The following is a 14,181-nucleotide window of genomic DNA, read 5'->3' on the forward strand; positions in this document are numbered from 1 at the left end:
GATGTGCTGAGTTCAAGTGTTGCTACCAATGTCATTATACCACGAATTGCAGGCCAGTTCTAATTCATGCTCGTACGCTGTAGGGCTTTTTTCAAATTTGTGACCTCTTCGCTCTAGTCAGCTCATCAATACAGTTGAGGCTGTATATCATAGTAGACCATGGGACTTCTGTAATTCGAAAACTAAGACAAGTACAAGAAGACAGTGATGTTGCACGGCCAGGACTGTTCCTGGTGTTGTATTCAATTCTGCATATGCAGTGATGACGGAGGTTTCAATACTCCCGGGTTACTTGTATCTATCATCATACTGCTCTGTAACACAGCAGATCATTCACGACGGATCACTGCAGTAGATGGCATGGCTGCAATCGAGACGGTGGTCCTTTGGCCGATATGCAAGTGGGTTTATCTCCGGTCCATATGGGGTCTAGACAACCTGGATTACGATAGGTAACAACTGTTCGGTGTGCATTGTTGGGGCTGCAGTCGGGTATACTTGAAAGATATATAATCTGCATTCCACAGGCTTCTACCCCATCTGTTTACTGAATCGGGAAGGGGATGGGCCCTACTAACTCTCACAGATAGATACCGTGAGTCATAGTGGTAATGCATGAATTATGTGTCAGGGAGATGCATAACACTGGGTGTGTTCATGAGTCACTCACAGGCAACGGGCATGAGGGACATGATGTACATGTGCGTACTATGACGCTGCCAAGCGGGACGAAACCACTTTCCCCGAAAAGGGAATGCGGTAATGCACCGTTTCCCGACGAGGACTAAGGCATCAATCTACGGATACGGCTAGCGTCCTCTGTCATGGGATTCCCTCTCAGTATCGGAAATGAGTATGGAGTCAGGCACTGGGGCGAAGCGCGATAGCCTGCAGTAGAGTTTTGACAACTGTCAATACTAAAAGAAGCAACGACGGATCAACTTGCCTTAGAACTGACAATCCTTCATCAGGAGACGTAAGACGAAAATGGGGGGAAATGGCTCCATCGAGAACGAGAGGTTCTCATAGGCTCTCGGTGGATCTTCGCCTTCGATGCGGTGAAGAACACCGATAGCGGTAGAATCTTTCCTTCGAAGTACCTCAACGTTTTTCTCCTCGTTACCCGAGGTTCTCGCTGCTTTTCGAAAGATGTATCGAGAGGGTCTCCTCCTGCCCGAAGACTCTTTGGCTCCATAATTGTGCAGTGGTTGTTTCACAGGTGAGCAAGTATTAGTAAATCTCCTTCATTGTTTTGATTGTTGGTCCCTGGTTGTTGCCTCGCGGCCTGAGTCAAATTTATTCACGTTTAGCCATTTTAGTAAGGTCAGGTAGTTGAATAGTTAGGTAGTTAGTTAGTCCTCTAGTCTCTCTTCACTAGCCCTTCAATGCGAGGCCATGAAACACTTGGTTTCTTTTGAGAGAGTCTCTCAGGTTCTTTGCCGCAGGACATTGATGGGATTTCTATATACTCCCTTCAATCTACATTATAGAACGGAACCAATCATTCAATTGGTAGAACAAGTTCCCAGGGAATAAGGTAGTAGAGTACCCAGTTCCTGTGCAATCCTCCAACCTTCCCCGACGTGAACCACGGAACCGATCATCTCTACTTTTAGCTTCCTTGGACCGGAACACTAGGGACTGATCTGTTGTTCCCTTGGGAACCCCACTTTAATGGGACAACAAACGCTCTATCCGAAGGTATGTAAGTACGATGCAATGAGAGTGACTCGATCTGCTAACGTACATATCCTACTGACCATTAAGGTATAAAGAAAACATATATACCTAATCTAGATCGCACTCGAGTGTCAGTGCTTTCACCACCATTTGTTGTTTGTCGTACACCAGTATCCTTGATACCCGCCGAGAAGGAGGGGTGGAATCTTTATCGATAGGACCGTCGACTCACATCCCCAGTCTCTGCGCGCAATCCCATCGCGTGTGTAAGTGGCCTGTGCCTGCGTGACTTCTCACCTTGCATTTTTTACTCCATTGCTCCTGTTCAACCAGCTGGTCTATGACCGAAAATAATTGCTAATGTTAATGCACCCAATTCAGTTAGAGACTGTCTTGTCCACTTTGACTCGGTTTGGTTGGTTCATACGCCCAGCCACCGTTTTACTATCTGACCCGTCGGGGATCAAAGATACTATCGCATACAATTCTTCCGTACCACGCAAATCAACGCGCAGCACAAATTATTATTTCAAGGTAAGAAAGTATAATCTTAAAATTTACAGAATTTTTTTTTTTCTTTTGCGCAACCGCCGACTTGCTGATGTATGTACCAAAACTACTAGTTCACATTCCTAACTGTCCATCGCATGCCCATCCGCCCAATCCTATCTGTTCTCCAGGGACTGATCTTCAGCAACATTACTCTCCTTTCCTCCTTTCCCACCGCCTCGTGGTCATGAGCTCTATGACCTCTTTTTCGCTCCCTGTTTCTTCCTACTGCTGAACTCTCTCTCTCTCTCATCTGTTCATACACTTTTCCCTTTCATCTCAAACGCACCATCTAATGCCGTATGCTCCTTTTAGTTGCCCACGGCTTTTGTCGCAAATCTAGTTGGTTATCTATTGGTATACTGATCGGGCTAACATTTTGCGTCGTGTGACCAGCTTTGGTTACAGGCATTATATTCTAGTGGAAGCGTTTTTATCTTAGCATTTTTTGGTTTCTTTCTTTTCTTCCCTTCATTCTTTGTTCCCGCCGTTTACGCAGTCTTTTGCTGCTACGCTCCCGACGGTCTAACCCGGAACTTCAATATTTTCTTGGAACCTGCGGCAGCCTCAATTGAGGCCGGAAGTTGTTGATATCCATGCGCCTCGCATAGTCGAGTCGACCACCGTGCAAAGACTGGTCCATTACCGCAGTATGGAACGTATGCGCATTGTTCGCCATCATGGACTCAAAGCCGGCCGTGAGAAGCCTCTATACTCCCACCATTGTTTAGTCGAGAATGAGCAGAAAAACGAATACCCGGTTCAATCACGAATAGCCGGACACAATGAGCGATTCTTTAAAGCAGCTCTGGCTCTCGAGTTAGAGCTCCGTACGCCAAACCTTCAGTCCTACGATCAACCCCCTCCATCCTATGACGATGCTATCAAAGACTTGCCTCCAGATTACTCTACGCTTTCCCCGTTAGCCAAACAGAAAGGTTTGTGTGGTGGCTGCTCGCACTCGATAGAAACAAAGTATTCTACAGTTAGATCTAAGTCCTGTCTGATCGTTTTAGATCGTCCATTTGGCATACGGGAACATAAGGGAGCAGGCAAGAAGAAGAAAGGAAAGCAAGCCGCACAACAGAGTACCCCACCGCCGAATGACGGTGACAGAAGCCCACCCCCTGATGAAAACCAGAATGGTGGGGACAGTGGAAGCAACGGGGGTGGGTCGGGAGGTGGGAATGGGGACAACGGTGGTGACGGAGGCGGCGGCGATGGCGGAGACGATGATGGTTGGGGAGATGCATGGAACACAACCAGCAAAAAAAAAGACAAGAAGAAGAAGAAAGAGGAAGAAGAGCGGCTAGCCAAAGAAGAAGAGGAGCGGAAGGCCAAAGAGGAAGAGGAGAAAAAGGCCGCAGAAGAGGCAGCAGCTAATGCTAATAACGATGATCTGAGTTGGGCGAACGATGGTAGTGGAAACGGTGATGACTCGTGGGCGGACTTTGCGCCTGCAGGGAAGAAAAAGAATAAAAAGAAGGATCAAGTACGATTCCCCCTTTGTTCTAGAGTATTATCACTGACTAATTTATAGGGTGCTACTCTAATTGACACCGACCCCCCTTCCAATTCATTTCAGGATATCAATTTAGGTGGCAATACATCTCCACCAAATCTAAGCCTAGACCCCCTTGGAGGCAAATCTACTGGCGGGGGCATGGATCTTGGTGGATGGGATAAAAATTGGAATACAGGGAGTAAATGGGGTCTCGACTCTCTTGGTGGCTTGAATGGGGACAAGACACAAAATACCAACCCATGGTCATTTGGCTCAGCGGCTGATCCATTGAATGCTTCAGTTGGATTTGGCTTTGGTTTCGGAGCTCCTCCTGGTCCTAGCAATGGAGATATCAGTACACAAGAAAAGAAGAATGACTGGGGCTTCCTGGATACTAAGAAGAAGACCGAACCAGAGCTGGAGATAGCTGATGACGATGATTGGGGCTGGGGTGCCCCAACTAAGAAAGACAAGAACAAGAAGAACGGTACTCTCGAAGAGTTAGAACCACTAGGGAAAAATCCCCCAGTTGTCGCGGATCCAGCGCCGGGGCCTATCCCTGAGGAGACAAAGGAGGAGGATGACTGGTCAGGCTGGAATGTCCCTACAAAGGAGAAGAAAAAGAAGAAAGGCAAAGGCGCAGCAGAGACCGACCCCGAGCTAGTGCTTGAACCTGAGCCCGAACCGGAAACCCCAGCACAAGCTGAGCCAGAGCCAGAGCCTGCATCGGAACCAGCACCAGAGCCTAAGCTGCCCGATGATCCACTTTACAATAATTGGGACACGCTATCATCTAAAGACCGAAAGAAACGAGAGAAGTCTCTTGTCAAGAAGGGTCTTCCCATACCTGGCAAGGACTTCGAATGGCCCCCCAAAACACCAGCCGCTCCTGTCGAAGAGCCTGCGAAAGAGCCTGAGCCGGAACCCCAACCCGAACCTGAGCCTGAACCAACCCCTGAACCTGAGCCAGTTCCAGCAGCTGAACCTGAACCGGAGCCAGCCCCAGAGCCAGAGCCCGCAGTAGAACCAGAGCCGGAACCAGCACCTGAAGCCAAACTGCCAGATGACCCACTCTATAATAACTGGGACACTCTTTCATCAAAAGACAAAAAGAAACGTGAGAAGTCTTTGATGAAGAAAGGCCTCCCAATTCCCGGGAAAGATTTTGAGTGGCCACCACCTGCACCTGCACCTGCACCTGCAGCGGAAGAGCCAGCGCCAGAACCGGAACACCAACCAGAGCCTGAACCTGTTGTTGAGCCAGAACCGGAACCCGCGGCTGTACCCGAACCAGAGCCAACGCCAGAACTGGAGCCAGTGGCTGTTCCAGAACCTGCAGCCGAACCAGAGCCGGAACCAGCACCTGAAGCCAAACTGCCAGATGACCCACTCTATAATAACTGGGACACCCTTTCATCAAAAGACAAAAAGAAACGTGAGAAGTCTTTGGTGAAGAAAAACCTCCCAGTTCCTGGTAAGGATTTCCCTTGGCCACCGCCTCCGCCACCAGAGCCTGTATTAGAGGAGCCAGCGGCAGAACAAATACTAGAAGAAGTGCCTGAACCAGTGGCGGAACCAGAGCCAGAACCAGCACCAGCACCAGAACCAGCACCAGAACCAGCACCAGCACCAGAACCAACACCAGAACCAGAACCGGTACTTGAGCCTGAACTTGTACCTGAACCCGAGCCCGCAGGCGAGCCAGAAACACACCCTGCGCCCGAAGCAAAACTACCAGATGATCCACTCTATAACAATTGGGACGATCTTTCATCTAAGGACCGGAAGAAGCGCGAGAAATCGCTGATAAAGAAGGGTTTACCAATCCCTGGCAAGGATTTCCCTTGGCCACCGCCTCCGCGACCAGAGCCTGTATTAGAGGAGCCAGCGGCAGAACGAATACTAGAAGAAGTGCCTGAACCAGTGGCGGAACCAGAGCCTGAACCAGCACCAGAACCAGCACCAGAACCAGCACCAGAACCAGCACCAGAACCAGCACCAGAACCAGAGCCGGTACTTGAACCTGAACCTGAACCCGAGCCCGTAGGCGAGCCAGAATCACAACCTGCGCCTGAAGCTAAACTACCAGATGACCCTCTTTACAACAATTGGGACGATCTTTCCTCTAAGGATCGGAAGAAGCGTGAGAAATCGCTGATGAAGAAGGGCTTACCAATTCCTGGCAAGGATTTTGCCTGGCCACCACCCCCGGAGCCAGTGGCAGATGAGCCTGTACAAGATCCATCACCAGAACCAGAGCCGGTACTTGAGCATGAGCCAGAGCTAGAGCCTGAGTCCAAACCTCAAGCTGAGCCTGAACCGCAACCAGAACCAATTACTTTGTCACTGCCAGATAATCCACTCTACGATAACTGGGACAATCTCTCAGATAAAGACAAGAAAAAGCGTGAGAAATTGCTGGTAAAGAAGGGTCTACAAGTTCCAGGTAAGGATTTTGACTGGCCACCACCTCCACCACCGGAGCCAGGGCCAGAACCAGAGCCGGAGCTTGAACCTGGACCTGAACCAGAGCCTGGGCCTGAACCCGAACCGCAAGCTGAGCCTGAGCCTGAGCCTGAACCCGAACTGCAATCGGAACCGGAACCCCAGGCTCCATCACTGCCAGATGACCCGCTCTATAATAACTGGGATAATCTCTCAACGAAAGATAAGAAAAAACGAGAGAAATCACTGATAAAGAAGGGTCTGCCGGTTCCGGGCAAGGATTTTGACTGGCCACCACCTCCCCCGCCGGAGCCATTGGTAGAGGAGCCCATACAAGATCCGGTACATGAACCGGAGCTGGAACTAGTGCCGGAAGTTGAGCCAGAACCGGTGCCCATCCCTGAACCCGTTCCTGAAGAGCCCGAGCCCCAAGCTGAGCCTGAACCAGAACCAGAACCAGAACCAGAATCCAAAGCTCCCGCACTGCCGGATGATCCACTCTATAATAACTGGGATAGTCTCTCCTCCAAGGATCGAAAGAAGCGAGAAAAATCGTTAATAAAGAAAGGTTTGCCCATTCCTGGTAAGGATTTTGAGTGGCCACCGGAAGTGGCACCTGTAGCAGAGGAACCTGTACAAGAACCAGAGCCAGAACCCACCCCTGAACCCGTTCATGAGCAAGCCCCAGAACCAGGGTTAATCCCTGAACCGGTTACCGAAGAACCAGGTGACGATAGCTGGGGCATCTGGGCTCCTCAAAAGGATAAGAAGAAGTCTAAGAAGAGCAAGATTAATGATGAACCTCCACCGCCGGCGCCTACACCACCTTCTTTGGGATTTTCGCTTGAACCAGATGGGTTTGAGAGTATACCAGAGGAGCCTCTTTGGGATGATTTTAGCACAATTCCTTCTAAAAAGAAGGGCGTTGTTGCGGAGGAAACGCCGTCCAAGCCAGCTAGAGGGTTTTGGGCAAGCATCGGAGCAGCAGCGATGGGGATGCCTAAGGCCACTAAAAAGAGGTCGGCAGAAAAGCCAATAGAAGAGGCCGAACCCCAGCCCGATCAGGATGATCTACTTATTGACATAGGGGATGCGCCGAGAGAGGCTGACGCGGCTGACGCGGCTGACGCGCCAGTCGCAGAAGTCGCAGAACCTCAGCCAGCCGCGCCGCCAACAAAGACACCTGTTGCCACCTCAAAGACCAAGTCATCAACCAAGAACTCTGTCGCAGAGCGCGTTAAGGTGCTTGAAGAGAAAAAGAAAGAAAAGTCCAAGGGAAAGTCGGCAGAAAAATCAAAAGCGAAGGAGGTGCCGCCGCCGGTAGAAGATCCTCTAGAACCTCCGCAGCAGCCTGAGCCGGAGCCGGAGCCAGAACCTGAACCAGTTATAGAAAGAAGGATTTTACGAGACACTGTACCAGGAAGCTTTCCAGACGCTTTTGACGACGATTTCGATGACCTCCCACCCCCTGTCCCAGACCCGCCAGCGGAGCCGGAGCCGGAAGTACAGCCAGAGCCAGAGCCAGAGCCAGAGCCAGAACCTGAAAGGCAGCCAGAAGTCGAGCTTGAGCCAGTAATATTGTCCAAGAAGGCCAAAAAGAAAGACAAGAAGAAATCGAAGAGTGTTATTCCCGAGCCCCAGCCGCTTGCCCCAGAGCCTCCGGCACCAGAACTACGAACAGAGCTAGAGCTTGCGCCGGAGCCTGCGCCACCAGAAGAGGTTGTGCCTATTGCTGAACCTGAGCCGGAACCAGTTCCTGAACCCGAGCCCGTACCACTACACAAAGTTGAAAAGAAGAAAAAGAAGGCTAAAGCGGTTGAACCCCAGCCCGAACCCGAACCTGAACCAGAGCCGGTGCCCCCGCCCAAAGTCGAAAAGAAGAAAAAGAAGGCTAAAGCGGTTGAACCCCAACCTGTGCCCGAACCAGAGCCAGAGCCCGAACCGGCGCGAGCGCTTGATCCTGAGCCTGAACCCGAACCCGAACCTGAACCAGAGCCGGTGCCCCCGCCCAAAGTCGAAAAGAAGAAAAAGAAGGCTAAGGCAGTTGAACCTCAGCCTGTGCCCGAACCAGAGCCAGAGCCAGAACCGGTGCGAGCGCTTGATCCTGAACCTGCTCCTGCCAATGTGCCGGAGCCCGAGCCCGAGCCAGCGTTTGAGCCCGCTGAGCTGCCTGCCCCGGAGCCTGAACAACCCATGAAGAAAGTGAAGAAAAGTAGAAGGTCAGTGCCAGTTCCAGAACAACCACCGGCCCCTCCTGCAGAAGCCCCAGTGGCCGATGTTCCAGAGGAAGCTGCTAGGGGTCCTCCGACACCGCCACCCGAACCAGTTGCGCCGGAGCGAGCGGCAAGGAAGGAGCGTCCGCGCGTTGAGCGCGCGCCTGGTAGCACGTCGTGGGATATGTGGGGTGCTGCACCCCCGCCGAGGAGGTCAGGCCATAGGGAAGATAAGCATAGAAGAAGGGAGCAATCACCTTCGGGAATGGGAAGATCAAAGTCGACTAGACACTCAAGGCCAAGGGAACCGGAGGACGAGGTAGAGAGATCGTTGGAACCTGAGAACGCCAGGCAACGGGAGCCTGCACACGAGCGGGCTGCAGCATTCTCGAATTTCATTTTTGGCGCACCACCTCCCCCTACCAAAACGAAATCTAGCAGGAGACATGGCGAGTATGCGCCAAGGCACACGTCACGGCGCCCACCTGTAGATATGGATGACACCGGATTCCCATCGCCGCCACCGGATGAGCAGTTCGAGATGCCGGATAAGGCTGCCCGCACGATGGGTGCTCCTCCATCTGGGTCAAGACGGGAGAGACCACGTGGCTCTCGGAAAAGATCTAGTATGGCCTTCTATGTTCGTGTCACTCTTTGTTAAGTTAACTGACACGATTATCGTAGGCGCTCGTGATCCATATGCTATTGACGATGAAGACATCGTCATGGTCAATCCGGATGATGCTGAAGGCGAGCCCAAGGCTCCCTCTAGAGAGTCACGCCATTCGGAACGACGGTCAAGGAAAAAGGTAAGAGGGCAGCGCCGTCTGCGAATGATCCCCAAACCAAGTTGGAACAGCAGCTAATGTCGCTTCCATAATTTAGTCACGATCACGGCAGGGAGACCTCCAAGATGATGCTGTCATGGTGGATGCAGACCCAGCCCAGCAAAGTCCAGACATTGTTTCCGGACCTGATGACATGGCATTTGTGGAGGCTCCGAGGGAACGGCGTTTAAGGCGATCGAATACAGCCCCCAAGAAACAGGAGACTGGCGGTCTCATGGGGTTGATCGGAACATTGCGTCAACACATTCGCCCTGAACTGCCTGAACGTCAAAAGCCTACGTCTTACCGGGATGAGGACGCCAGGTACATGACGGAGCCAGAGCGAGACGACGCACGGCGCCAGAGACGTGACGAGAGGAGAAGACGCGCAATGAGACCGGACCCTGACCGTGAGGGCTATGCTACCGATGCTGGGCCGGCAATAGATGTCCCAGAGATTCAGATAGAAGATGTCGATGCCAGGAGAGAGGCGCGCAGAGCACGACGCGCTTCTCGACAAGGCGACATTGATCCGTATCGAGACAGCGAATTCCAAGAAGCCGAGGAACGACGAGCAAGACGACGGGAAAGACAAAGGGCTCGCGAGCACGAGATGCAAGAAATGCAACTCCGAGAGGAAGAGGAGAGAGCACAGCGACGCCGAGAGGAGAAGATGGCTCGCCGGGCTGCTCGTGAAGAGCGCCGTGCCCGGGAGGAGCAAGAAGCTCGAGAGGCGGAAGCCCAGGCACAGGAAGCCAGAGAAGCGGAGGCCCGCGAAGCCAAGGCTGCGGAACGCCGCGAGCGGAGGCGGCAGGAAAGGGAGGCAGCAATGTATGAGAACCCTGGGTACGACCCGAGATCCAGAAAGCGGCACTCGCATATGGATGATAGAGCGGCTAGGGACTTTTACATGCAGGGCGGGGACCCGGACAGGGCCTATCGTTCGCGCCGTCATGGAGACGACGCTGAACACGCTAGACGTCGAAGGTCCAGGGCGCCTGAGGAGACGAGACCCGCACCGATGATGCCTGGACAGCGCAAAGACAAGACCTCGTCTTGGGTTAATTCTCAAGCAAGTGATCCCCCTGAACCGCCTCCAGTTGTGCCGACTATGTTAGACATGCCGCCTGCTCCCGGGGAGCCCATGGATGGGGCGCACTCAATATCATCGGACGAGGAGGCCCGACGCGACCTACGCCGGAGGGCAAGGAGACGGGCCAGATACCCCGGACTTACGGATCAGGAGATTGATGAGGTGCGCTTGAAGAAACGCGAGGCTAGGAGGTCTGAGAGAGGACAGAAGAGCAGCTCGGGTAGTGCAGACTACGAGCGAGACCGTGGAATGAGATATGACCGCTACGACCAACCACCTCCTAGCTCCGGAGGGAAGCTGCCTAACTGGTTTAAGAAACTTACCAGCTTTTAAGGGTACGCTTTACAAGAGAGAACTTGCTCGATGAGCAGGGCTACATTCGACAGTGAGAAGTGATGCCAGAAGAATGCTCCTTATCTTAGTGCATTTGATGATTGGAATGACGCGATGACTATACACCAGAAATGTTGGAAATGAAACTTGGTATTAAATGTTGCATGCGTTGACGACTTGTTCAGCACCGTTTTTGTTTACGAAGTTTTTCTCTTGATTTTGATTTTGTACACTTGATGCATGTATGATAAATGATGAGAATAGCTGAAGTCCTCTCTTCTCGACGATCTAACGTCTGAAATGAAAAAGAAAATTATAATTGTTTAAGATCTATAATACAGACCCTCATATCTATCTACTCCAACCAACTAATCACCTTCACAACACTCCACCCTCACCATCCTCCATCCTCCTCTTCTCCAAGTACATCCTCCCGCCCTCATAAATCCCCAGGTAAATACTCATCCCAAAAGCCGACCAAACAGACCTCAACGCACCCCCACGAAACAACCCCCTAATGCCTTCATCCCTCCACACCTCCCTCCCAACCGCCAACGTCCCCTTCACCTTCCTAACCGTCTTCTCAGTACCCTTCAACTCCTCCCTGCCAGCCCCCAACATAACCCTCGTCTTAACAACATCAATCGGCGTCGTAACAACCGAAGCCACAGTCCCAGACACCCCAGCCGCAACCCCCGTCAAAGCCGCCCTCTCAACCACCGCATTCCTATCCCGATTCCCCTTCCCTGTTGCCCTCCGCGAAACAAGCCACCCCTTCACCCCCTCAAAAATCGGAAAATGAAGCCCAGTAAAGGGTAAATTTCTCCCCACAAGCGCCGTATACCCACTCCAGAGCTTCCAAGGCCGATGTCTGAATTTAGCCAGAACTTGGACTGTTGCGCTTTGTCTGGGTGCGTTTGTCGAGGTGGAGGATTTCATATTGAGAACTTGGGCGTTTTGCTTTAAGACTTCTGCTGGGGTGAGGATTGCGCAGGAGACCATTTCGCCGAGGGAAGAGGAGAGAGCGTGGATTAGGGGTTTAGGGAGCGGGTGGGTGAAGGGGAGGGGGTTTGGAGTATTTTTATTTTGGGATTGGGGTTGGGCTTGGGTGGAGGAGAGGGTTAGGATGTGTTTTGTTGTTTCGTAGGTTGTGAAGAATGCTCCTGCTTTGTTGCGGGTTCTTGGGGGTTAGTTTACCTGGTTGTGGTGTGGTTGTTGGACGCATATATGGGGGTGATAGGGGTGGATGGGTAGATGGGTAAGGTAGGAGAGACGTACATGAAGGTACAGTCGCGAACACAACGCTCCATACACCTTGGTATAAGCCCCGGAAGAGGACGTCTCGTTTTATGGCGCCTGTGGCGTCTTTGTAGAGGTGGGTGTAGTTTGGGGATTGGATGCGTGTTTTGAGTGTGTCCATTGGGTATACTAGGAAGTCGACTGTTACGGCTGCTAGGGCGCCGGCCTTTTTTTTTTTTTTGTTAGTTCAATCCATTGAGGGTCCTAATGCATATATACAAGGGAAATATCATTGTCTTTATTTGAGGTTTGATGTGTATAAGGTGTGTATGGACAGGGCGTGGTGTTGTGGTTGGACATATGAACTTACAACCCAGATGTCGAGACTACTGTTATCCATTGTAGGGACTAAGGGTATGTATATTGAATTTGAAGAAATATCTATAAACAACTAGTGGAAGAACTGCAGAAATGAAAAGATATCGACTTTGGATCTTCACGATAACAGGATCTTATCTAATCGGTTATCGATGCCATGATGAGGTCATTGTACTTATCAGCATCACGTGTGGTAGACATGCCCTAGCAAGATTAGGGCATACCCCATCCCATTCATCAGTTGATGTAAGAGAGGGCTTGCGCAGGATAAATGGATACGAAGGGTTGGAAATGGGTGAGGTAGGTAGGAAGCAAGACAGTCATATCCCGTAACTCTATTCGTCACTGGAATAAACAAACAGACATATTAACAGTCAGATACAGAATTTTCCCTCCCTACGCCGTAAGGTCATGCATGCAATTCCCAGAATCCCCAGTTGAGACAAATCATCATCAGTTTACCTCCTCTCCTCTATTTGGCGGTCTCTCCGGGCAGCAGGTTACCCTTAACCGCAAACATCTTACCCGTCGTCGCCGAAACGAAGCTGTCGATCTGGCGCGAGTACTGCTCCACTTGCCGGGTGTTGAGCATGGTCTCGAGGCGGCTGGGCTCCTGGGGAAGCTTGAACAGGCGCTGATACTCATCCTCGGGCAGGAGAGGCTGCTTGAGGGCCGCACGGCTGGCGTTCTCGGCCTTGCGCTTGGCTTGCCAGGCGGTGATCTTGGCCTGCTCACGAGCGAGCGAACGCTGGTAGTACTGGAAGTTGTTGGTCTCGGTGTGGTGGGTCTCGATGCTCTCCAGGAGAAGGTCGCAGTTCTTCTCGAGGAAGGGGTCGATGCTGAGAGACAAGTTGTCGTAGTTGGGGGCCAGAACGTTGTCATTGGCGAAGGGACCCTTCTCCAGAGCAGCCAAAGAGGGGGGAAGGTCGGTAGGAGTAGACTGGGTAGGGCACTGGAGCTGGTGGATGAAAGAGGTGATCAAGTGAGAGTTGCGGATTTCAACTGGAAGCTCAACGAAGATGTCTTGGTGTCTCAAAGTGGACTTTTGAAGCCTGAAAGACGTTAGCGTACCGTCAAGACCACCCCGAGCACAGATATAGGCTGATATAATAGACTAGGCTACGCCAACGCGGGAGAAAACATACTCTTCTGAGGTGAACTTGTTCTCCTTGAAAGCAGTCATGAACTTCGAAGATAGGCGGAAGGCACGCAGGCTAAGGCTTCCCTGGGCACTGCGGCTGACATCGTGCACAAGAGCAACTGTCCGCTCGTTCATCTCCTTCTGGTAAAAGAACTGGTTCTCGATCACGTTCATGTTGACGAAGTTACCCATGTTGGCGCTGGTGTACCAACCGACGTTGTTCGCATCGACGTTGACCTCCCGAAGCATGCGGATCATCTCAGCCTGGTAAGCCACGTTGGCCTTCGCACGAGGGGCAGCAGCAGCCGGGTTAGGGGCAGCGTTGTCGAAGTGCGAGTCGGCGGGCATCTCAACGACCGGGAATGGAAAAGAGTTCGTGATCTCCAGGGTACCGTCCACGTCCATACCGACGATCGAACCGGTCGCAGTCGTCGGGAAAGATTGAGAGGAGTGCTTGATGATCTTCATGACCACCTATATACGAACTTTGTAAGCATTACTGTCGCCGTGAAAATAGCGGGGGGGATTTTTCGCGGTCATTATCGTACCAAGGCATCGACCTTGACGGCCGTGAGGGGGACTTCTTTCCTGGTTTAATGGTTAGCAGCCTTTCTAGAGAAGCGATTTACAGCTAGCGACAAGACTTACTCCGCCATGTTGGATGTGCTGCCCAGGTATATGTTCGACGGCGACAATGGGTTGACAGTCGGCGGCGATGGTTTGTGTGGATTGAATTCATCAATTTCCCACCGCCTAACGCCCGATGAGGTTAAGCGCGC

The 14,181-nt window shown here is 51.8% G+C and overlaps 3 protein-coding genes across 3 annotated transcripts; 1 reads left to right on the top strand and 2 right to left on the bottom strand.

The window, feature by feature from the left end:
• The first annotated feature begins 8,235 nt into the window (after positions 1-8,235).
• BDV38DRAFT_252356 (uncharacterized protein) lies at positions 8,236-11,139 on the top strand. The gene is made up of 2 exons (XM_032055115.1): positions 8,236-9,200; positions 9,277-11,139. Exons 1-2 carry the CDS (start codon positions 8,889-8,891, stop codon positions 10,642-10,644), a joined length of 1,680 nt encoding a protein of 559 aa, XP_031911525.1. The 5' UTR covers positions 8,236-8,888; the 3' UTR covers positions 10,645-11,139.
• On the bottom strand, positions 10,834-12,283 carry BDV38DRAFT_294625 (putative mitochondrial carrier protein; the record flags this gene model as incomplete). Its single annotated transcript, XM_032062536.1, has 3 exons — positions 10,834-11,810; positions 11,923-12,109; positions 12,254-12,283. The coding sequence occupies 3 exons, from the start codon at positions 12,281-12,283 to the stop codon at positions 11,023-11,025; spliced, it is 1,005 nt and encodes a 334-aa protein (XP_031911526.1). The 3' UTR covers positions 10,834-11,022.
• A 7-nt stretch (positions 12,284-12,290) lies between these two features.
• On the bottom strand, positions 12,291-14,089 carry BDV38DRAFT_252358 (putative eukaryotic translation initiation factor 3 subunit EifCh). Its single transcript, XM_032055116.1, has 4 exons — positions 14,051-14,089; positions 13,951-13,990; positions 13,407-13,876; positions 12,291-13,313 (listed from the first exon to the last, which is right to left on the bottom strand). Exons 1-4 carry the CDS (start codon positions 14,056-14,058, stop codon positions 12,734-12,736), a joined length of 1,098 nt encoding a protein of 365 aa, XP_031911527.1. The 5' UTR covers positions 14,059-14,089; the 3' UTR covers positions 12,291-12,733.
• Between the last annotated feature and the right edge of the window lie 92 nt (positions 14,090-14,181).

Source organism: Aspergillus pseudotamarii (genome assembly GCF_009193445.1).
Source record: "Aspergillus pseudotamarii strain CBS 117625 unplaced genomic scaffold BDV38scaffold_43, whole genome shotgun sequence".
In the NCBI taxonomy this organism is placed as follows: Eukaryota; Fungi; Ascomycota; class Eurotiomycetes; order Eurotiales; family Aspergillaceae; genus Aspergillus; species Aspergillus pseudotamarii.